At 51.2% G+C, this 24,082-nt stretch overlaps 1 protein-coding gene across 1 annotated transcript; it reads left to right on the top strand.

Moving 5' to 3' along the window:
- The first annotated feature begins 7,397 nt into the window (after window positions 1-7,397).
- Window positions 7,398-23,532, top strand: KPNA7 (karyopherin subunit alpha 7). Its single transcript, XM_072023808.1, has 11 exons — window positions 7,398-8,053; window positions 16,359-16,466; window positions 16,907-17,038; window positions 17,565-17,650; window positions 18,359-18,627; window positions 19,048-19,130; window positions 20,296-20,559; window positions 20,899-21,132; window positions 21,447-21,629; window positions 22,153-22,302; window positions 23,323-23,532. Exons 1-11 carry the CDS (start codon window positions 7,937-7,939, stop codon window positions 23,401-23,403), a joined length of 1,707 nt encoding a protein of 568 aa, XP_071879909.1. The 5' UTR covers window positions 7,398-7,936; the 3' UTR covers window positions 23,404-23,532.
- Window positions 23,533-24,082: the final 550 nt, after the last annotated feature.

Raw genomic sequence — 24,082 nt, 5'->3', positions numbered from 1 at the left:
GCTGGCACTGATAAGGAGGAGGCGGCAGCTCTGCTGGCAGCGCTGTGCCTTGCTCCCACCGCCTGCCCAGGGACGGGGGAGCACGCACAGCTTCCAGAATCCTGCAGACAATGTGCGACTCGCGAGCCGTGATTTGGGGCTGCCTGCCTTAGTGGCTAGGAAAATCATAGCTGCTTTGTGCAAAAGGCTTGTTTGCAATGTACAAATCCTGGAAGCTGTAAAATACCAACAGCTGCTAGAAAGGGCACTGTAAGTTCAGCAGCTGGAGACTGTTTGATCTTTCTGTAGCTCAAGTCCTGCTTATAATAATAGTCTCAGGAGCCAGCAGATATTCCCAATAAGCTCTTTTCGGTATCAGATACTCTTCAAAATGATATTAAAAAGGAAAATGTGTGTCAAAACCAGACAAAGGGTCAAGTCTTCCTTTACAAAAGCTGCTCCTAGAGATTACATATGCATGGGAGACGAACAGGTTCTAACCCATGGTCCTTGCCTCAGTTTTCAGATCTGTCAGTTTTCGGGCTTCAAACAAACACCGTAGCCAGCTTGTCTGAAGTCCTGCAAACCCCAGGCCATTGAATGTTAACCAGAAACTCCTACGTCAAGCTCATTTGCTCTGGAGCAAATGTTTCATATCCAGGCTTCAACTGAGAGAGAACTGAACAAATCTTTACATTATTGCTAGCTGCTCTTCCAGTAGTTCATTTATCCTCAGGTTGAAGAAGCTGAATTTTATTATTAGGGGGACCTCAGGCTGGGGGCAGCGTCGTGTTTGCTGCATCAATTTCATCGACGTTTCTGCAGGCTAACATTATTGAGAAGTGGCTCTTCCCATTGCCCAGGTTGTCTGCTGTGATCCCACCTCGATGCATCACGGATTAGGATCGGGCACAAGCAGCAGTTTCTGCAGCAGGAGACAGACCAAGAGGTTATTATACCAAATGCCCTAATCAAGGCACAGCATGAGTTTTTTGGCTGCAGACTGAGGGTTCTTCTAGGTTTCAATTCCTGAGCACATTTTGAGTGTATCACTTTAGAAAATAAAAATAAAATAAAATCCATTTTGGGGATGAGTTGCTCAGGCTGCCGAGATTCTGACATAGCAGCTGCATCAATGTAAGTGGGATTGAACACACAAACCTTTTCAACATTTATTGAAAAACTTGTCCTGGCTGTCTTTCGTGTCCTGAGGAGATGTAAGCAATTGACATGAGGCAGCTCAGCCCTTCAGTTTGAAAAGGATCGGTTTTACTTCAGTGGCAGCCCTGCCAGAACACGAGGGACCTCGCTGTGCATTGATCAAGATACGGGAAGACAGCTTTCTTTCCTCACTCTGGCCTGCCTAAGGAGAAGTCACTTGCAATCCTCTTCTTCCTGGACATGAAGCAACAACCCCTCCCCTGCACAGAACCTGTTTCAATCCCTAGTCAAGCACACGGCTCCTGTGAGTAGGTTTCTTATTCTAGAAGCAGAGGATCGAGCAGGGAAGGCTGCAGTTAAGGGAGTGAATCACTTGAACACAAAGTGCCCTTATCAATAAATTCAGGTTTCTTCTTGGAGATAATCTGGTAGAAGAAGTGATAACCTCTCTCCTCTGCTTCCTGGGAAATGACACGTGTCTTCTCTGGGTCTGAAACATGGGGACAAACACGTCCAGGTGCAGGTGGCAGCCAGAGCTTGAAAAATTACAACCCTACATCAGTGGGGCTTTAGGTTTTGATACCAGTGAAACCAGCAGTTCCCCGATGTCCTTTGGAAGTCCTGTAAGTGCAGCATAGCTCATAATATCCTTCACTGATGCTCTCAGAGAGCGCTTTTAAGCTTCTCAACAGTTCCCTCTGGGATAAGTTTTAGTGCAGCTATTTTGGCAGCTCGTGACGTGGAGGCAAAAAGATGCCATCGCTTTTCCAGTTGTGTCAGTGCTGGGTTCAGGAGCGGGTCTCCAAACTGACTCATCCCACTGCTAAGCACCCTCTGAATTGCCAGTGCAAGGTTTGGAGATTGATCTGTGAAAACACCTCCCTGTACTGCCCTTTCTTTCTGAGAAGAGCTCTGGAAAAGATGTTTTGTGTGCTGTAAGCTCTCTGCCAATACCTCCTGTCAGGCCCTAACGTGGTTAGTTTGACTTCTGATATTGACAAAAAGCACAAAAGCACACGTCCCCAGACCTCAGGGTAGCAATTCGTTCAGCTGTACCAAATAACCAGACCTCGCTGGCTGTCTTAGCTGGGCATTTTCATCTTTGCCTCTTGGTTAAGTCTTCTGCCCACATAGGTGTGTAGGTGAAAGGGATCGTGTGAGTTCTTCAGACAAATTTGGGTTGGATCGAACCACCTTTATCGTTAATTGTAGCAAGTCCAGGTGACACAGATGCAATCCCTGCCAGCAGAGCTCCAGTGAGGGTGCAGAAGGACCCCAAGCCAGTGCTGCTGCCTGCACAGAGAGGGTCTGTCCATGCCCTTGCTCTCCTGGCCAGGCTGGAAGGAGCTGCAAGCTGCCAGAAAACAACCTGAAACCTGCCTTGGCCCACGGTCCAGAGAGGCAAACCCAACATATGGTCTCTTGGTGTGATGCAAATCTGGGATGAGTTGAAAGTAGGAGGGATTCAGACAATCCCACATTAAAGAATAACCGGTCCATATGTTTCCTCTCTCCTTTTTCTGCGTGCTGAAGGGCTTTAGTCAGGAAGCATAATGGGGTCTTTCTACCTTGTGAGCTGGGATTTGAGGTTCTCATTTTAGTCTTAGGTGCACGTGTGCAAACAAAGAACAATGCACCTTCCCTGGACTGTTATTTTTAGGATCCTGATTGCAAGACAACTACAATGTTGTGCTGATGAATGTGAGGAACAGTTGCGATGTAATTGTAGAAGGAAAAGTGCACAGCTTTGGGGGCAAGCATTGTGCCTTTTACGTGTTCACATGGAGCCTCGGAGTCAACTAAAGAAAGAAGAAATAAAGTTGTCATCATCTAAAGCACGTAACCCCACTGTGGAAGCAGGGCCAGATTTGGGGTTCATCTAGAGCAGTACAGATTCCTCCAATTAACAGAATTAGTTTCAGATTTTCTTGTGCCTGATGTAATCAGAACAGGGTCCGTTCAACCCCGGAAAAAATCCAATGCAAAATGAATATAAAGAATTTTGTGGTTCCTCAGAGCTCTCAGCGCTAGCCCTAGCCAGCCTGCTTGTGCTACCAAAGCGAATTTGGATAAATTTGCCCTACATGAGAAAATAAAAGATGAGTCTGTTAATCAAGATTGCAATATCGGTAGGAAAACAGAAAGGAGCTGAGAGGTTCTGTGCGTTCATCAGGGAGAGACAGCAGTGCCCGTAGGGGCAAATTTGCAAGTCAGTGAGAGGAAATTTAATCTTTTCAAAGATCAGATCTATAAAAAAACTCTTTCTTCTTGGATTCTGTATTAGAGCTTAAAGAAATCCTCCTTCTCTGCAGCATATGGCAGAAGTATGTAGCACACAAACAGAGAAATGAGACTTCAGTTGAAAACCCCAGTGTTTTCCATTTTCACTGTCAATTTCAAATTTAAAAATAATAATCTGGGGAAAAAAAATGAAAGCATTTTGAGTCTGCAGAAGTAAACAGTGAAAGGGCATTGATTTGGGATTGATCAAAACAATTTTTTTCTTTTGACATGTAAGAACATGAAGTCGAGACAAAATCCACTGAAACACTTGGTTCAAGGAAATGTGAGATCTCAGAAAATACACACAAACCGTAATGCTTTAGGAAGCACTCAAAACTAATTTTTGTTTTTATTTTTTTGTTAGGGAATATCTTTCTATGATCTAGTGACCTAGCGGTGAAATCCAGAGACCCGGTACTTGCAAAATGGGAGAACTGTTGTTCCTCTTAGTCTTAGCATTACCACAGGCCTCCAGAACAGGTTTGCTTGGATGATCTGATTTTCCAGTGATCCCCCTAGAAGGAAGCAGATAAAAGTCAGTGTCAGCAGGATGCCGAAGACTTTAGGCTTTGAGCACAGCTCCTCCTCACCATCCAAAGCAACCCAGTAAGTACATTTGCTGTCAGTCGGCTCCCGCAGAAAGCTGCCGTGCTGCTGGGAGGATCTCTGCAGGCTGTGCTCCTCCATCCATCCGGCACCTCTGCCTTTCCATCTGCAGCCTGCTTGCCAGCGCTGCTGACAGCAGCAGAGCACCAGATGACCTTCTCGTTTCCTTCGCCTCGCCAGCTCCAAATTCTCCACTAGGCAAAGTGAGTATGGAAAACAAGTATTGTGTTGGCACAAAAATAAAGCAAATAAAAGGGCAGATTGTACAGCAGCAAGGGGAAGAATTCAAGAGGCAAGCACTGCAGTTTCCGTGCTCTGTGTCAGGCAGGCAGGAATTGCTTGAAAGGGGTTTTGATGCACCCTAGCCCAGCTGTGGATCTTGGCAGGTATCGAGGTCACCTTCAAGACCTTCTCAGGTTCATCCCTACTAAAGGCTTTCCCCAAACGTCTTGTGGATTTGGGGCAGGCAGGAGTCTGGTTGATCTCCCCGGTTCCAAGAAGCAACACCAAATGCAAGGCACGATGCAATTTTCAGTGCTTCACCCTTCCAGAAAAGGTTTTTGGGACATGCCAGGAGTGAGAAGTCCACAAGGGAATGGCAGGGCAAGGCTGGATGGGCAGGCAGAAAGCCTGGAAAGAAGGGTGAGCATCATTGCTTGCAGGAAGAGGAAGGTTATTCCAAGGATAGAGGGCAGCATAAGACAGGCTAGGAATGCGAGTGCGGTCGGGACAGCCTTGGGGGAGAAGTTGTGGAGGAGGAAAGAGGCGCAGAAGTACAAGCTGGGACACGACAGGCCAGAGCTCTGGTGGTAAGGAAGCTGGAAGGAGAAATAGGAAGCCACTGAAGGAATCCCACAAGGCTAGAATAACAGGATTTTTGCTGCAAGGCCAGATGTAGTTGCTATTGATGTTTGTAGGTTGTGAACTGTGTTACTGACCCCCCACAGCAGAGTTGAGGAGAGGAGAGGAGAGGAGAAAAGGAAAAAAGAAGAGAAGAGAAGAGAAGAGAAGAGAAGAGAAGAGAAGAGAAGAGAAGAGAAGAGAAGAGAAGAGAAGAGAAGAGAAGAGAAGAGAAGAGAAGAGAAGAGAAGAGAAGAGAAGAGAAGAGAAGAGAAGAGAAGAGAAGAGAAGAGAAGAGAAGAGAAGAGAAGAGAAGAGAAGAGAAGAGAAGAGAAGAGAAGAGAAGAGAAGAGAAGAGAAGAGAAGAGAAGAGAAGAGAAGAAAAGAAAAGAAAAGAAAAGAAAAGAAAAGAAAAGAAAAGAAAAGAAAAGAATGCTGTCAGCTATGGAAGCTGCAATGCCTGTGGGTGCTGAAGCAGCCATTAGCACAGGGGGCTTCTACTTGCTCCCAACTTCATTGCTATTATGAAAAAAAGGCCAGGTTTCCTCCCTGCTTATTGATGCATATGCCTCTCTTATTATTTGGGCAACTTGCTCTTCATGTTTTACCCAGATAAAACACTTTTTCGAGTTTGTTTTTGCAGGTGGCAGGAAACAAACTGCCGGGAAATCCCTCCTGGCCCAGGATCCCTGAGGCTGCTCTCCAGCTCCGTGCTCTCCGGAATCGCCATGTCTCTGCAGTCACTGTGATTAATCCTCCCACTGCTATTTATTTCAGTTTCCAGACCACCTGCGAGTCCCCAGAGCTCTGTGTGAGGGTAGATCCGTGGCAGCCACAGATCAATATCACCCTCTGTTTTATGAATGAGAAAAAAGAAACGTAGGGAATTCATCTGAAGGCAGAGCAGAGCAAAGCAGGGAACTCAAACATCCTGGTGCTTTGCTGCTTGCTTTTAACAAGCGACAGCCAGGCAGAGGGAAGGGACCAGGACCTGAGCTGGAAGATTTAAGCCTCACACACACACAAATCACAGCAGCACAGACTGGCGAGGTGCTGCTTTGCCATTTCTCTCTGCCCTTGCCCATGCAGACCTGTGGGTGTGGGGCTGCTGCAGGCTGTCCAGGGAGCTGGCCTTGTTGAGGAGGGTCCCGTTGGCCCTGCCATCCATTTGGTGAGCTTGGGCATGTTCTTCTGCTGGACATCCATCCGTCTGCTATCCATTCCTCACCATGAGGATGTGCTGGGGAGCAGGATGGAGCAGGGGAGTGCACGGATGTAGGTCGTGTCCCAGGGCTCTGCATTTTCGAGGACCTGTCCCACGTCAGGAGCAGACTGTCCCACACTCCACAAAGCTTTCCTTCGCAAAGCACCTGAACCAGCTTGAACGTTGTCAAGGCAACAGCCAAACTGCTGATGCTGAGCTGTCTCCAGCACTGTCCGGCTGCCTACAGACTCCTGGGCTGCCTCCTGGGGACCTCTGGGACCTGCTCAACGTGTTGCTCCGTGCGGAGACAGAGCTGATCTTGTCACAGCTATTATTGCCTGTGTTACCTAGATGAAAGGGAGCTCGGGCTGTGCTGTGGCTTGGTTTCGCTGTGTGGACACGCTGCTCAGGCCAAGAGCTCCTCTCCCTTCCACTGCTGCCAGCCCCAAGCCCTGCTTTGTGCCAGCCTCCTGAGTCACGGCGCCTGCACAGGGGGAGAGCAGTGGGAGTAAGGAGAAGCCCCCGCTGTGGGCAGGGGGCTCTTTGCCATCGGGGTCTGCTTTTAGAGGCTCCTGCTCAGGCTGAAGTCAGAACAGCCTTGCACTGGCCAGGGATGATGCTAGCACTGGCTGCTCTGGTGATCTCGTTTTCCCTGCCATCCTCCTGAAGACTTGGGTGGTCTGAAAATACGTGTGTGTGTGTGTGTGTGTGTGTGTGTGTGTGTGTGTGTGTGAGTGCAGGGACTCCCAGGCAGCAGTGCTGCACCTTTGGAAACTGGTTTCAGGGATCAGCAAGGTCCTGGTGTAACGCTATCAGTTGTGGTCTGCTAGTCCGGGATGAATTTCACCTATAAACCAGGAAGGAGACACTTTCCTCTGTGCGTTTCTGCTTCTGATCAGGCAGAGATAAGGAGCTATCACAGCTCAGCAATCACTTCCCCTTTCCACCTGTCCTGTTAAATCTGTAGGTTTGAGATGCCCAGATTTGCAGTGTATATTCGGGACTTGATCCTGCAGCCCCTTCCCACCGAAGGCTCAGGACTGCAGGCTGTCACCCCCCTGCCGCACACGAACTGGCGTGGTCTCTGAAGCAGATCAATGAAATGTTCAACCAAACTCCTACAGAAGATAAACGCCTGTGAGTAAAAATAGCTTGTACGCACATCAAACAGAGCTTTTTGGTGCAGGTCTCAGAGCTTTATGGATTTGAAATTCATAAATTTGTGTCTCACCATCCTTCTGCAGCTGGGGAGATCGAGGCACAGCATGGGTCAGGGAAGTGGTAAGGCCATGCCACTGGTTGGAGGTGAGTTAAAATCCTGAGATTTAATTTCCCCCAAATCACACGGAGTTTAATAAACATAGAGTTAAAATACCCATGGGTTCAAGCCTGCCTGATATAAAACACAGTGAATATAAACCCGGGCTGGCTTCATCTAGACCAGCAGGCACCGTGCTTTTGTCTTTTTGCCTCTGCTTGCACTTTGTGCCCCATGGAGGTGTACGGTCCTTCCTGATTCCACCGCACACCTCTTGCAGCAGTCACACACAGCACGTACCTGCTGGGCCAGGCCCACGATCCTGGAGGACGTGTGTGTGTTTACAAGGGCTGGCCGGGCTCTTTCATAGCTGTCCAAAGGGCCTGAGCCAGCACTCAGGTTTTAGCCAAGACAACACGTTCCTTATCCACGAGTTCAGCAGGCTGTAGTGCTGGGAGCCTGACGGGGAAAGCTTGGGTCCCTCGGGTGAGATCAGATAATGCCTTGTTTCTTGGGATTTCTTGTCTTTCCTTTCCTTACAGGGTGCCTTGGGAACTCAGCTGCTGGTGGATAAGGATGAGAGGCTTCAATAGAAAGATCATCTAATGAAGGCTTTGTTCAAACCACCTCTCCAGCTGCGCCCTTCTTGCCAAGGTGGCCGGGCAGATTTCAGCGTTGAGAGGAGCTTGGCAAAGATCAGACTGAGTCCTTGGAGGGAGCAGGCAAGTTGGTGACCTAACTGGCTTGTAGCAAAATAGAAGTTTCATTTTAAAACCATTTCTAGCCCCCGTGTTGAAGATGAATAAATTCTGTGTTTGCTATGAGCAAAGAGGATAAAGGCTATTGGTGAGTGACAGTCCTGCTTGTTTCAGTTGCTCAGTGAATTGTGAACTTCCCGAGAAGACAATTGTTTTGTATCAGCTTCAAGCATTTCTCTGCTGTGCTTGCCTCTGCTGGAACGTCTGGGATGTGGCTGGTTACTCTGCAGATATTGTCAGCGTGAGTGTTGCAGGTGAATATGCTTGGGATTGGGTTTCCAAGCAGGAGGATTCAGAGAAACAGTCCCTTTGAGGTGAAAATTAGAGAGTCCGTGTTACACCCACCTTGAATTTGTAACCGGCTATTCACACCGAAAATCTGATCCTAAGGACTCAGCATGTCCTGTCAGGAGCAGGATAATACCGCAGAAACCGTGGCCAGCTTGAGTGCTGAATATTGAGAACTGTGATTAACTCCCCAGGAATGCATCTGGAGCAAGTCATATTTTCTGGGCTTTTTTAGGTAATTATTTCAGACCTTGAATCTGTGAATGAAGATTGTAAACAGTTCTCAGGCAAACATCTTAAAGAAGGGCATGAAATGCATCTAAATAATGGGTTCTGACCTGTTCGCTCATGTGTAGCACACAGAAGTGTCTGTTTTGGCTGCACAGGAGGAATCAGCTGCAAAGGGAGCAATCGCGTCTCTCGGTGGAGCGATACAGGTCAAAATGTCAGATGTTTAATAGACACGAGCTCACCCGGCCCGTGAACAGATCAGCACTGGCTAGAACTCAGCCAAATTGCTTCCTGAGTAGCTCAGACACCTATGGCTGAGTTTAATGCAATTTCTGCAATTTCTGTAACCCCGTCCTGCATCTCATCCCTGGCTGCAGTGCTCCAGCACAGCACCACGCTGCATAAATCCCGCTGGGACAGCCTGGAATGGATGGCAGCTCCAGCCACATCCCCTTAGAGCCACGCTGTTACCTGGGAGGGAGCCTTTCGGAGGATCTCTTAGAAAAGGAAGGAGCCGTTCAGCTTGCTGGGTCTGGACAGCACTGCACAGAAGGCAGCAGATCATGGGGAGGGAGCTGTCGGCTAGGCAGGATGTCTGCCTGCCACACGGGCTCAGTTTCTTGCTCTGACACCGATTTCTTCGTCATAAAGTGAGCCTGAAAGTCCAGGCTTCCTGCCTGAAGGGACCGGGAGCATCACTAGGTTTGAGATTGGAAACTGGTCTTCAGATAAAGGGGCAAATCCGTCCCTACAACACAACCCACGCAGAAGAAAGGTTCTGGCCTCTCGCCCTGAGGGACGCCAGGATTCCCAGGCTAAACAGCGACCCAGGTGCCCATAAGGGCATCCCCAGTTCCAAAGCAGGAGGTTGTAGCCGTGCAGAGAGCCGGGAGAGGAGCAGCCTGTGGAAAACCGCTCGTGATGGCTCACTGCACAGCTTGGGCCTTTGCACTGTAGTGGCAAGCCTGGGAATAACAAGGAACTCCCTTTCAGATGCTGCCTTTCAAGGCTGCGTTTAAGCAGCAGCCACAAACCCATCTCCGGTGCTTAGGGGAGGAATGGCACTCGGGTCAGAGAGCCCTGAAGGATCCCAGGGTTATACAAAGATCTGGCCCAGAAGGCAGCAAGACGTTTGTGCATTTGTTAATCGTTCAGAAAATGATGCTGTAATGAAAGCTGTATCCTCGTCCTCAGCTGGTGTCTGGTCCTGGCTGGGGAGGATCAGCCTATTCCTGCGAGGGCTGGAGGGGCTCTGGCTGCATGGGGACGGGGCTGGTCTCTAACCAAAGCAGGGGAGATCGCAGCTCCTGGGGCAAAGAGGAAGCTCTGAGTCCCCTTCTCCCCTCGTTTCCCTTTTTCCTGGGAGAAATAGGGAAGTTTTACCTCGACCTCAGAAAACGGAGTACACGAGGACCTCACAAACCACCCGCCCTGCTCAGAGCACCGTGCAGAGTGTGAGCACACGTTTTTACCCTTGTAGTCCCAAAAAACAGGCTGTCCTAGTCCCCACAGCAGGCTCAGCATCCTGCCCACGTCCAGGGGAGCAGAGAAGAGCAGGGGCAGAAAGGAGACAGCACAAATGGATGCAGCAATCCCCAAAAGCTCGATACCAAGCCGTCTGAGATGTGAAGCAGTTGAAACAGAGATGATTATCACCCCCAGACACAGCAAAAACTACCTTTGGCTCCTAAGGGTCAGCTACAATACGCAACCTGAATCTTCTTTTTAGCATTTCCTAAGCAGGGCTTTCAAATGAAGGCCCCTAAATACACATTTTGAACAAAGACACCGATTTCTGGGGGAATGCTGTCCTCGGCTGCAATGACCAGGGACCCCTGAGCAAGGGGAGCCCACGTCTGGGCTGCTGGGGGATCTCAGCTCCCCCTCGGGTCCCTGGCAGCAAAGAGGCATCCAGAGGCCGGACACCCTGTGATTTATGTGTTTTTTTTTCTGATATTTTTGTTGGGCTTTTCCACCTGACATGATTACAATATACTCCACTCCTTTAGGAGTGCCTCAGCCTTTCCTCTGCTGGGTGCCACCCGGCGAGGTCACGCAGGATTTTTCTGCACATCCAAGGTTTCTCCAGCACCCCGTTGTGCCTTGTCCCCAAATTAACCACTGATTTTTTTTCTGTTTCAGTTCCTTGAGTTACAGATCCAGAGGCTAAAGGAATAATCATTACTGGGCCCCCATTAAAAAAAAAAAAAAAAAACTGTGAGATTTTTGGCCATAAGTGATTATAGTTTCCGCAGCTGAATAAATCAGTGTCCCATAACTGACAGAGGATAATGGGTTTAATAAATAGCTATGATTAAGTCTGATGTTATTTTTAAATAATTTCAAAAACTGTTACTCTAATCCCTCCGTGGCTGGCAGAAAGGATGCTGCTTAGAAGTTAAAATTAGTTCCTTAATGTTCAGCCTGGTGTGGAGTTACAGGCCCTCCAGGGCTGTGCTAGTTTTCGGAGGCATCCGCTTACGCTGCCTGCCTAATGGACGTTAACAGCTGCACTTGGCAAGCCTTAAAGGCCTCCCACAACTTATTCTCTGCTGTTTTTGTCCTCGCTGAGGCTCGATGAGCTTGTCAGGAGCTCCCACCGATGGGTGGTGCCCAGCGGATGGGGTAATTCTTGGTGTTACCCTTCGTGCTTTGGCCACTTCACAACCCAGAGGCTCCAAATCGGTGTTTGTGAGCTCTCTTCCAGCACAGCAATTCCCTTGTCCCTAATTCCCAGGGAACTCACAGCCCTGCCAAGTTTCTGTATCAATAAATGCGGATCCCTTTTGTGGGTTTTATCAGTGGGGCTTTCCAGCTCTACCTTTCTGAGTGAGCGATCCTGCTCTTGGCAGGGAAATGGCGCTGAAGAACTCTCGCCTTGAAAAGCGCGGCACAAAGGGACAAGTTTCACGGTTTGTGTAACCTCAGGGAAGCGTTGGATGTGAACACTGAATTTATTCAACCAAATACAGTCCTAGAATCAAGCTTGGATGTCCCACGGTGCAGCAGTGGGACACCACGGAGCCACAGCAGCATCGATCACAGCCAAACTGATCAATGTTTTTAGGAGGAACTTATTAGGAGGAACGACAAGCTGGACCCTGAGCCTCGGGAAATCCAGCTGCCGTGCTCGGCTTTGCCGCTGGCTCAGCAGTAAGACAGGGATAACAATAAATCCCTTCTCCCACCTTCTTTCTGCACGCCCTGATTATTGAATCATAGAATCATAGAATATCCTGAGTTGGAAGGGACCCTTAAGGATCATCAAGTCCAACTCTTGACACCGCACAGGTCTACCCAAGTTCAGACCATGTGACTAAGTGCACAGTCCAATCTCTTCTTAAATTCAGTCAGGCTCGGTGCAGTGACCACTTCCCTGGGGAGCCTGTTCCAGTGTGCAACCACTCTCTCTGTGAAGAACCCCTTCCTGATGTCCAGCCTAAACTTCCCCTGCCTCAGCTTAACTCCATTCCCGCGGGTCCTGTCGCTGGTGTTAATGGAGAAAAGGTCTCCTGCCTCTCGACACCCCCTTACGAGGAAGTAAGGGGGTGGACTTGAGGATCCTTAAGGATCCTTAAGGATCTAGATGATCCTTAAGGATCATCTGATTAGACAGGCTGTAACGGGCAGGGGCTGTCACTTATTATGTGTGTGCTTGGTGCCCAGCACAACGCAGCTCTGACCTCGACCTCGATCCGTGGCTGCTGCACGAACAACAGGACCGCGATGAGCCCCGTGGGATGGATTTGGGGACGTCACCGGCTGAGGGACCTCCATGCCCCCGGCAGGGATCAGGGCAGGCTGCTGTGCCGGGAGGAGGCTTCCCAGCCCCAAAAGGAGGAATTTCCAGGCTCCGTCCCCTCTGGGGCATCGCGCTGGGGGTGCTGTGCATGGGTTTGGCAGGGCAGGAGGAGAAGAGGTCCGGGCGCATTCGCATCCAGCAGCCCTCACCTTGTGTGAATGCGGCTGCTGCAGCTGGGCCGGGCGGTCCACACAGATGTTGCCTCGGTTGTACTGTAACTAATAAGGGAAATTAATTTGTTGATGTTAATTTAATGGACTACATGAGAGCTGACTGAGAAAATACACCGTCGGAGAGCGGGCGTGCAGGGCATTGGCAGGAATCCCTGCCCGTGGCCTCCCTCTGCCAGGTGAGGGTTTCCTCTCGGGAAGGATTGCCCCGAATTGTGCCTGCAGCTGCACAGCCTCCGGCGAAGGAGCCTGGGCTGGGTCTGCCTCTTCTCACCCCACTGCAGAGCTGCCACGGGTGGGCTTCGTTCCTGGCCAGGTCCTTCTGCCATGGGCAGTGGGAACAGGCTTGTTAGAGAGACACAGACACAGAATGGAAAGGGGAAGGGGAAGGGGAAGGGGAAGGGGAAGGGGAAGGGGAAGGGGAAGGGGAAGGGGAAGGGGAAGGGGAAGGAGAAGGAGAAGGAGAAGGAGAAGGAGAAGGAGAAAGAGAAGGAGAAGGAGAAGGAGAAGGAGAAGGAGAAGGAGAAGGAGAAGGAGAAGGAGAAGGAGAAGGAGAAGGAGAAGGAGAAGGAGAAGGAGAAGGAGAAGGAGAAGGAGAAGGAGAAGGAGAAGGAGAAGGAGAAGGAGAAGGAGAAGGTGAAGGAAAAGGAAAAGGAAAAGGAAAAGGAAAAAATGAAAAAAAAAAAGAAAAAGGAAAAAGAAAAAGAAAAAGAAAAAGAAAAAGAAAAAGAAAAAGAAAAAGAAAAAGAAAAAGAAACAAAGAAAAAGAAAAAGAAAAAGAAAAAGAAAAAGAAAAAGAAAAAGAAAAAGAAAAAGAAAAAGAAAAAGAAAAAGAAAAAGAAAAAGAAAAAGAAGAAAAAAGAGGCAAAATCAGTGCATTTATCTCAGGGATTCAAACTGGTGTTTTCGGCCCTGGCACCAGTCGGTGTCCAGCCACTCCGTGGTGCCGTGCTGGGGGTGCTGGGCGCAGGCTGGGAGGGAGCAGCCACAAAGCAAACCCCCAAGCTGGAGCCGTGGCTTTCCATACCTGTCACCATGTGGATTTTCAGCCTGAGCACACAAGGCTGAGCTCAGGGGACGCTGTCATGTAGATTTAGGGTTTTATCTCCTTTCCTCTCCATTAGCTCTGATACCCTCTTATTATGCTGGAAACCGAAACGCTTTTTTCCTCCAGCGGCTCTCCCCTTTCCCCGTGGGCAAATATTGATCTGCCCGTGTCCTCAGCGCGGGTTGAAAGCAGCTCCGCTCACCCTGAGCCTGTTTGGGGACCGAGCACTGAGCTGTGCCACCTCTGGTGCCATCAAGGATGGAGAAGAAGGGTGGGGAGGAGGGCACGGTGATCAGTTCGGTTTTCTCTCCCCATCCTTTCCCTCTCCCTGCTCTGGCAGTGACAGGGCGCCGAGCAGGACGGCTCCGATTGTGCCTGGCAGGTGGAAAGGGGGATGAAAAAGGATGGAAAGGGTAAAAAGGAAAAGAGCAGCCGAGGTAACAGCAAACCTCTCCCAGCCCAGCTGCATGGACAGGTCCTGCAGCACCTGGAGAGCTCGGAAGGCAGCAGAGCATCTGCTCTGCTCCCAGCTTGGGGCTGGCCGGCGCGAGAGACTGCCCCTGCTCCTCCCGGGGCGTGATTTTGGGCCAATTTAATTAAACTGCTTGGAAAGGTTGCAAGGACTCATCTATTTCGGCTCAAACCAGGCCTGTTTTGATTTAGCGCTGGCTGATGAGGAATTAGCCGAAACAAACCGCTCAGAAAACCAAATTAGAGGGCGCACACTAACTTTTGCACCAGATTAAGTTGAATTAAAAAGCAATTGAAATGTAATTTTCCTGTCTCGAGCAGCCAAGAAAACGAGAGGATGCAACCAGTGGCACTTGAAACTTAGGAACACGGCAGCGAGGATCGGCACCACCAGCTCTCAGCACCCACAGGCAATGGGTTTATTGGAGGTCTTCTCTGAAGCCCCCTCCCCACGCACCTTCTGCGCCAAGCTTTGCACAACCTGAATCCTTTGCCCTGAAAGGGAGCCTTGAATCCACGATTTTGGAGCAGCCCAGGTGCAGCACAGGGCCTTTCCATGGGTGTTTCCATGCTGGAAATAGCCTCACCGTGGAGTTTTTTGCTGTAATTCTCATAATTTACGTGGAAACAGCCACGGTGCTGCACAACCGGCAGGGTTGGAGGGCTCACTGTGCTCCCAGGGGCTGGGGGCAGAGGGTGCCGACCCCAGCGCTGCGTCCTGTCATTTAAAATGTGGTTTTAATTACATATTTTAGTAGCTGCTTGACCCCCCATTTGCCAAACACCGCTCTTCCTCCTGCCCCAGCCTCTCCGTTCGTTCCAGGCCGTGCTCCCCACCGTGCCCCTGCCCGTGTGGGTTTTACAGGGCTTTGCCCAAAAGGGTGACGTTTTGGAGGGCTGGCAAAGCCAGGCTGAGTCCCCAGAGACTCTTCAGAGTCCCCAGAGCTGCCCAAGTGCCACACCAAGCCCCACTGTGAGCAGTTATTTGATGCCCTGGCTGAAATCTAAAGGATTTATACAGACCACAGGTCCCTGCTGGGTGTCTCCGTGCCACCTCCTGCCACAGCCCGGTCAAAAAAGAGGCCCCCCCAGGCTGCTCACCCAAATAACACCAAACTGGGTGATGTGTAAGTGCACAGAGGAGGTGTTGGGGTGTGAGAGGGGTGGCTGCGGCTGGAGGACAGCTCAGGAGGGAAGGCACCACTGCTGCTCCCCCAGGTGCCCCCAAATTGCCTCGCCACGCAGCAGCTGGAGCTAACGAGGAGGCTGCCCGGGGAGAGCCAATGCTGGGGCAGAGCAGGGCAGGATGCGGCCCTGGGGGGCAATAAAAGGGGCAGATGAGGGTGAGGTGGGCAAGAGAGAGGTTGAAGGGTGGGTAGTTTCTTCTCTAGGGGGTTAGGGGCAGCTTTCTGCCCTCTGTGGGGGGTTTTCTTTGGGTTCCTTTGTGCAGGGTGTGGGGCTTTGGGTGCTGCTTGGGGTTGTGCTGAGTCTCTTCCACCTGCTGAGGTGGGCTTGGGGGAAGCCCCCAGAATGGAGAGGCTTTTTGGGGTCCTACTGGGGCTTCTTGGACATTAAATGGAGGCAGGGAGGAGTTTCTGCTGGGTGGAGGCTGTGGGTTTGTTTTGTTTTGTTTTTTTTTTTTCTGGTTTAAAAACTGTCTGGAGGTCTGGTCCTGGTCTTATTTGTGTGTATGCCTCTGCTTTTCTTACCCTAATAGGGTTAGAAATAACTCTGCCTGTCCTACTTAATTCCCCTCACCTGGCAAACCCAGAGCTGGGTCTGAAGGAGGATTTATCTGCTTGGCTGAGCTTGGTCACCCCGTGTCCTGCGTGTGACCCAATGCATTTACCCCACTGTGGGGGTCTCTGGTGCAGGAGCCCCCCTGGGCTGTGGGGTGAGGTGGTAGGGGTGGATGTGGGGCCTTGAGCTGATGCTTTTTGGGTGTCCCCACCAGGTTTGGGCTGTGTGTGTGATCCAGAGCTGGAGGAAGGTGGTGTGACTGTATCCGTGAGAAGTGGGGTGCCCTGCTTCCTGTAGGGTTGTAATTCTCCTAGTTAAGTGGTGGTTTGTGCCTGTGTTTAGTTCAGAGGCTCTGCTATGGGGTGTGAGGATCTCACTGAGCTCTGTGTGGGGCAGGGGATCTCAGCACCCACCTTGCTGGGGTGGTGGCTGTGCCCTAGGGGTGGGGGGGTCCTGGGTCCCCTGCAGATGGAGGTGGGTGTTACTGTGACCTGACCCTGCTGTCCTGCACCCCAAAAGCACGTGGAAGCTCTCCTCTGGCTGCTCCCAAGCCTCGCCAAGATGCCAGTCATGAACGAGCCCAGCGAGAGGATGAAGAAGTTCAAGAACAGGGGCAAGGACGCAGCTGTAAGTACGGACCTGGGGCGTGGAGCTGGGTGAGAGCTGGCTGGGCTGTGTGGTGGCAAGGGGGACTCAAGTTTGGGGTGGGTGGCTGTGATGGGGATGATGAGGATGGTCCTGCCCAGCTCCCAGCAGCATTTACCCCAGCTATGGGGTTTATCCTGGCTATGGGGTCTGTCTGCTTGCTCTAGGGCAGTGCAGGAGATGAGGGTTTGCCTTCCAGAAAATCTGACTTTAAAATCAGCCTCTGGTTGCTGGTTCAGCCTGCCTCCTTGGGAGGCACCCGGTGAGATGTTTCCTCCTGTGTGAGCCTCCAGGCCATGGTGAGGAGCTACCTGAAAGCAGAAGCTGCTTCTGCCCCTCATGAGGGGGATTTTGGGGTTGTGGAGCTGGACCCAAATCGTGTGCTGTGGGCACTGATGTGGTGGTGTCCCCTTCTCCCACAGGCCCTGCGGAGGCAGAGGGTGGAGGTGCAAGTCGAGCTGCGGAAGGCCCAGAAGGACGAGCAGATCCTGAAGCGCAGGAGTATCTCCATCACCTTGATGGAGAAAAGCCCCATTCCAGAAGACAAAAATGTGGTGAGTGCTGGGTGCCCTGCACCTGGACAGGATTGGTGCTGTAGCACACTGGGTCTCGCTGCTACTTCAGTTTTTGGGCCATCCCCGGGTCTGGCTAAAGGGACCTGGGTTAAACAGCCAGTGCCCTTCTTGATTCCCCATGCCCAGCACTGGGGAATGCTTTACAGGTGGCTTAGCCCTTTTCTGGGTTATTTTGCATGGAAATGTGCCACGCAGCTTCCCTCAGTGGCAGGTAGAACTGGCTAGAGCCTCAGCTCTGGGAGCTGGCGATGGTAATTACTGCTCGTAGGGCCAAAACGGTGTCAGTGACTCTTCCAGTGCTTGATTACAAGGATTAGTTGCCTCGAAGGTTTTTTGTGGATGCTCTTCCTCTGCATCATCCCGAAACTGCGTTGCATAAAGAGTAGACACCACTTAGATATGGAGTGGTGACTGACTTGGGTCTAGACGGCTGATTGACTGCGGAGATTAAACTGGAGGGAGCCTTGGCTTGCTGTCTGACTCTGAATCATTCCCCATGACACAGATTATTCAGCTGTCCTTGGAGGAAATAGTCCAAGCTGTGAACGGGAACAACCCTGAGCTCCAGCTGCAGGCTACGCAGGCTGCCAGGTATGCTGCCTGACCGGGAGGGACTGGGCTGGCTGCGGTGGGTCCTGCGGGCTGCAGGCATTTCTTCCTGTTGGAAGAGCTCTGGAGACATGACAAAGTGCATGGGGAAGGAGCCCGGTAACCCTGAGGGGCTGCAGCTGATGGCTGAAGCCCTGCAGTGTGCCCTGGGTGCCTGGCTGGGATGGAGCCCAGCCCTGGGTGGTGCCTGCAGCAGGCAGGGACCTGTGTGGTGTGGTTGGGGCCAGCCCAGGGCTTTGCTGTGCCTCCTGGAGCCCCTGCACTGGGGCAGGGGTCGTGGTGGCTCCAGCCAGCTGCTGAAACCATCGGGGAGGACCAAGGTGTCTGCTGGAGGCTGGCCAGAGCAGACCCTTCCTAAAGGGATGAGTGCTGCCTGGCTCCCCAGGCTGCTCGGCAGCACGGAGCTGGCCTCCTGCCTGCTCACACACCCAGCCTGGCAGCACCCTGAGCTTGCACCATGGGGAGATACCCGGTGGAGGTGGAGAGGCAGCTCTAAGCCATGGATTCCCACCTCTGCACTACCCTGTGCCAGCATTGTGGCTGCAGAGTGAGCCAGGCTGGGGAGCAGATCTGGCTGAAAACATGTTTTTTTTCCAGCTGTTTTTGGGTAGGTCAGTGTCCTGATGGTGCCTCACAGCCAAGTAAGGCTTGGTCTGCTCAAGGTGGGCTGTGCTGTGCCCTTTCTTGCAGGAGAATGCTGTCCAGGCAGAAGGACCCTCCTCTCAACCAGATCATCGAGCTGGGCATCATCCCCAGGCTGGTGGAGTTCCTCTCCCGTGCTGACAGCGCTCAGCTGCAGTTTGAGGCCGCCTGGGCACTGACCAACATCGCATCTGGCACCTCTGAGCACACCAAGGCGGTGGTGGATGGGGGTGCAATCCCAGCCTTCATCGCCCTCCTCTCCTCCCCGCACATGCACATCAGCGAGCAGTCTGTGTGGGCACTGGGCAACATCGCAGGTAAGCATGAGCCGACATTCCCAGTCAGGAACTGGGATTACTGGGGTTCCTTGGGATGCCTTTGTCTCCTCCTGGCTCTGTCTCCAGGCTGCTGATGCTGTTGAAACTCCTCCATCCCTTCATGGGGGACTTGAGCCTTTGAGATCTTGCGTGGGTTCTGCAGGAGGATTTTGGCCAAAGCCAAGTGCAAATGTCTGTCCTGCTGGGATGGTGTCCCCTGCTGGTGTCATTAGTGGGGGGGAAAACAATGGGATGTCTGGCTGGCCATGATGGTGCTCAGATTGCCTGGAAATCCTGAATGGTGTGGGGCTGGTGGTGAGCCCTGGCCTCTGGCAGCAGGTCTGGCTGCTCCCTGATGTCAGCACGTCCCTGCCTCATGGCTGCTGCAGATGCAATAAACTCCCCTTTCTTTCTGTGCAGGTGATGGCCCTCTGTACAGAGATGCTCTTATCAATTGCAATGTGATTCCTCCCTTGCTGGCTCTGGTGTCGCCTGTAACTCCAGTAAATAACCTTCATTTTCTCAACTTAACAGCTCTCAATCACTTGGGCAATGGGTGAATGGTGACTTACAAATAACCAGCTGGTTGCACATTTGAATGAGACCCTTTTCTAAACTGTTTCTGGTGATTCTGCTTCTAAACTACATACAAGACCTGGGCATGCCAGGGGGTCTCCAGGTCGATGCAGTGCCTTATTCCTGGCTTGAAATGGTCAGAGCTGGATGGGAAAGCTCAGGCTGAGATGTCACTGGGACGTGCACATGCATGTGGAAGGGCTGAACTTGCCCTTCAAGCTTCCTCCTGCTGCTTCTCGGGTAGCTCCAAGCTGTTGGCTCTGTGCCTTCTCCTGCCCTCCTGCAGTGGTCCTGCCCTGCTGCTTGCTCGGGGGAGGCAGGAGGTGGACACAGCAGCTTTGAGAGCAGTACCGATGCCTCCAGGTGTCCCACCCCTGGGTGTGGTGGAAGCCGTGTGCTTTCTGTAGGCATACCTACAGCCTCGCAGGGTAGTGTTAAGAAAACACCCTCCAGGCCTTCTGCGATTTTTATATTGCAAAATCCTTTTGAAGGACTTCTCTGGCTGCTGTTCCTGATTCAACCTCTCCTCTTTTTGGGGGTGTCCTGTGAAACAGGGCAGGATACCAGCCAAAACAGGGCAGAACACTGGCCCTATGCACACCTTGGTAGCTGGGATGCTCTGGAGGTAGCTCCACTGCTCTCCTGGAGCAGCCATGACTCCTTGCTGAGATGAGCTGGATGGGGCAGCTTCAATCCTTGAGGTGCCCTGCTCAAGAACAATGAGCTGCTGATCCTTAATAATGCTAATATTAAAACAACAAATTCCTGATCTTGTCCAAAGAATGCTTTGTAATTTGTCCCAGAGACCCAGCAAACAAGCTGTTGGGCACCTTTGTTAGTCATAGGAGCTTGTCACACCACCAGACTTGAAGTTATTGGAACTTAATATTGGAGAGGGAGGAGGGGAAAGGTCTTACTCACTTGTTTCATCTTCAAACAAGCCTCAGCCCTTATTAAGAAGGCTGCTTCTGGCTACTCCGATAACATCTCTGAACTGCAGGGCCCAGAAGCAGGGTGCTCCCTCTCCTGTGCTTGTTGCTCCTGTGAGGCTTCCTTGGCCAGGGAGGATCTTACACCTTGTTTTTGTTCCAGGTTGGCTTCCTGAGGAACATCACATGGACTCTATCGAACCTCTGCAGGAACAAGAACCCCTACCCACCCCTGGATGCAGTGAGGAAGATGCTGCCGGTCCTCACCTGCCTCCTGGAGCATGAGGATAAGGAAATCATCGCTGACTCCTGCTGGGCAGTTTCCTACCTGACCGATGGCTCCAACGATCGCATCCAGATCATTGTGGACACAGGGATTCTCCCAAGGCTGGTGGAGCTCATGGGCAGCCCGGAGCTGATCATTATGGTAGGAAGCAAACTCCCAGTCTTGGGTTCCCCTCCTCTGATGCCCTACATCAAGGGAAGAGATGTCTTCTTGTTGTGTGTGGCTATTTGTTCCCCCAGACCCCAGTTTTGCTTGGTTACTGGTCAAGCCAATACTCTGTTCCAGCTTGCTGTAGCTTACAGGCTCTAAGACTCTAAAGCTGCTTAGAGCCAAAGAGGAGGCCAGTAGGTCTGTAAGAGTAATCAGCCATGGTGTTTCCTTTGCTTGAAGGATCAAGCACTTAGGGAACTTGTCCTCCTGGTATGCATCCCTTGAGATAAGGATTCTCCTCACCTCCTTCATCTGTTCTAATTTGCCTAGACCCCAGCTCTCCGTGCCATTGGGAATGTTGTGACAGGGACTGATGAGCAGACGCAGGCAGCTATTGATGCGGGCGTCTTGGCTGTCCTGCCCCTTCTCTTGCGACACACAAAGCCAACCATACAGAAGGAAGCTGCGTGGACGCTCAGCAACATCGCTGCTGGGCCTTGCCAGCAGATCCAGCAACTCATCACCTGCAGGTTGTTGCCACCTCTGGTGGAGCTGCTCGATAAGGTAAGGGTGCAGTGCTGCCTGTCCAGCTGCTGTAGGAGCAGAGTTAAGCTTCAGTTGATGACATTTGGTTTGTGAGGCACTTGGTGTGTGCTCCAGAGCCACCTGAGCAATCTCTGGAACAGCCTGAGCCGTCAGTATGCCTGCATGTGGCACAACAGCATGGCTTGGAGCTGCTCTTGGCAGCTCTGCAAGGTGTCACCAAGCTCTCCAAGTGCTAGGGACCTGTCCAAGCTGGCTCTTGTCTCCTGGCCCCTCACCCTGCTCTACGAAGGATGCTGGAGCCTGGCAGTGCCTTCACTGTGCTGCTCTTCCAGGGGGACTTCAAGGCTCAGAAGGAGGCTGTGTGGGCAGTGGCCAACTTCACGACTGGAGGCACCGTGGAGCAGGTGGTGGAGCTTGTCCAGTCTGGGGTCCTCAAGCCTCTGCTCAACTTGCTTTTGGCTAGAGACAGCAAAACTATCCTGGTCATCCTGGATACAATTTCAAATCTCTTCCTGGTAAGATCTGGTACTGTTTCTTGCATCCTTTCCCCCCCAGAGCAGCAGGGTGTGAGCTGAAGGCTCACATGGTGTGGCTAGAATAGCTCCTATGTCAGACAGTGGTCTTGCAGGAGTTGGGGTTGGACTTGATCTAATTTGTTCTTGGATCCTCTTGGGTTGTCCGGGCTTGACAAGGTTAAGTTCCCAAGGGTTTTGGTAAGGGAAAAAATGTAGTGTGCTGATCCCTGAGCTGCACAGAGGTAAAGGTCTAGGAGAAAGAGTGGTCCTGGGGTCTTTACAGAAACTGAGTAGGGTTTGGCTCACTTGTTTGTGCAGTGAAGCCACAGTACAATAATCCTAACAGGGACTGCTTCACATGCACAGTAGTCGTATCCCAAGGATTTCTGCTAAACTCAAAGCAGGGAGGGACCAAAAATGCAAAGGGGTTGCAGACACTCGACCCCTAGGTTCAGGGCCTTACAGGAGAGATCATCTTGGGCCTGTTACTGACATGAGGTTGTATTTGCCTCCTTTGTCACAGGCAGCTGAGAAGCTGGGAGAGACAGAAAGGCTGTGCCTGCTGGTGGAGGAGCTTGATGGCCTGGAGAAAATTGAAGCCTTGCAAACCCACGACAACAACATGGTCTACCGAGCTGCACTGAATATCATAGAGAAATACTTTTCTGGTGAGGTATGTGAGCTCCTGCTGTTTCTCATCTGAAAATGAGCTATTGCGTGCTGAAATGAAGCACATCCTTCAAGGATGCTGAGTTAGGGCCTTAGAAGAGATCTCTACATGAATAGGTTAGTTCTTGCAGCTTGCTCCCTTTACTCTTGGAGCTTTTTGAAAGCTATGATTTCAGTTGTCAGCTGATTAGTTGTGCAACAGCTATGGATGCCTTGATAGCATCTTGCTGCTGGAATTTAAACTGGCATCAGCTGGGGTTACTGCAGTTGCTGGTATGAATACCAAATGTGGAGAAGTTTCCTCCTTCAGAGCTGAGCTAGCTTGTTGCTATGAATGGAAGCCTCCTACTTGGCTGATAACTGTGCTCAGGTTCCTTCTGGATTACTTGACCCTTCTCACATTAACGAACTTGTGGAAAAAGAGCATAGGACATTAGCCAGCAGTTGCAAGAGCTCTGTAACTGTCACAGATGCCATCCTTGGATCTAGCCTTTGAGTCTTGCAGATGGGGGAACACCAGGGAAGAGGCTTAGTGGTTTGGCAGACCTTGGAGCTGAGGCTTGGTCTAGATTTGAACCCCCTGCAGCAGGGAGCAGATGTCTGTTAGCTGTGGTTTTTGCCCAGCACCAGGGTGTCCTGGTGAGAGGGTGTGGAGGAAGCTGTCCTACGCACCAGCACCTACCTGAGGGGCTGGATGCCAGGGCAACGCCTCTCCAAAGCAACCCTGGTTGCTGTTGGAAGCAGACTAAACTCAAGCAAATTCTGCCACTCCAGTTACTCCTGTCTCCTGCCCCAGGTGTCTGAGTCTGTAGATTTGTTCACTTTGGCACCTGAGCCACAGGGACAATGACAAGGTGTGCTGTACAGAACAGGAGGACTTGGTGAAGCTGTTCTGCTGCTGTAACAGGCTTTTAAAAGGAGAATAAAGCAGCAAGCTGCAGCAGAGCTTCAGGCAACCTGGTACAATAACCTTCTGCTATAAAGATGCAGAACCATTAACTAGAGGCCATCAACTTCCTCCTAGGAAAATCCAGATCTGCAGCCTGGGACTGATGAGGACGGACTATATAAGTTCTCAGTGGAGAAGCACGACTTCAACTTCTGAAGATGAGGCACTGCACAGCTCTGAGCTAGGCAGTCTTGGTAGAGCCAGGATGTCCAGATCAAGAGGAGCAAAGATGTGGGATCTTCTTACATTTGAAGCTTATCAATAAATTGCACTTCTGGGTTTGTACCTTCTGCTTCTAATTGCTTCTGTCCTGCCCCCCCTCATAAGCCACTGTTGCAAAGAGTTGTTGCAAAACAAATTCCACAAGCCCTAAACATAGGGAAGGTGTTAGCTCCTGGGTGCCTTTTCTAGGTGAAAAAGCACAGCCTGAGACTTCCTGCTAACTGCTTGACTAGAGTCAAACCCCTAAAGAGTGGGATGTTACCACCACATCCAGCTTGATTTCGGTACTTGTGCTGAAATTTCTAGGCTTGATTCTAAGTGTTTGAAACCTCTCAGAAGCTGTTTGAGAGGCTTTGTCCTGCTATTCCAGCCCTCCATGGATGTAGCAGGATCTGGACGTGGGAGCTGAGTCAACTTGGGCCCTTCAGCAGCACAGATATTTGCAGTGGGAGCTGCTTTGCCTCAAAGATGCTGCCCACTTGCCTGGAGCCCATTGATTCAGCTCTGCCTAAAGCTGCCCTCTACTAGCAAGGACCTGTATTCCAGGTGCCCATTGCATGTCACTGCTGAGGAGTCCTCCCTGTATCCAATCCCTCTAAATTCAGCCTCCCTC

Source organism: Anas platyrhynchos, chromosome 15, assembly GCF_047663525.1.
Source record: "Anas platyrhynchos isolate ZD024472 breed Pekin duck chromosome 15, IASCAAS_PekinDuck_T2T, whole genome shotgun sequence".
Lineage (NCBI taxonomy): Eukaryota > Metazoa > Chordata > Aves > Anseriformes > Anatidae > Anas > Anas platyrhynchos.
This window is presented reverse-complemented; position numbering and strand designations above follow the sequence as displayed.

Coding starts and splice junctions, on each gene's coding strand:
- KPNA7 (XM_072023808.1), top strand. CDS start 7,937: ATGAAGGCTTTGTTCAAACCACCTCTCCAGCTGCGCCCTTCTTGCCAA. Junction 19,131..20,295: donor TGGTGTCGCCTGTAACTCCA/GTAAATAACCTT, acceptor TTTTTGTTCCAG/GTTGGCTTCCTGAGGAACAT. Junction 21,630..22,152: donor CAATTTCAAATCTCTTCCTG/GTAAGATCTGGT, acceptor CCTTTGTCACAG/GCAGCTGAGAAGCTGGGAGA.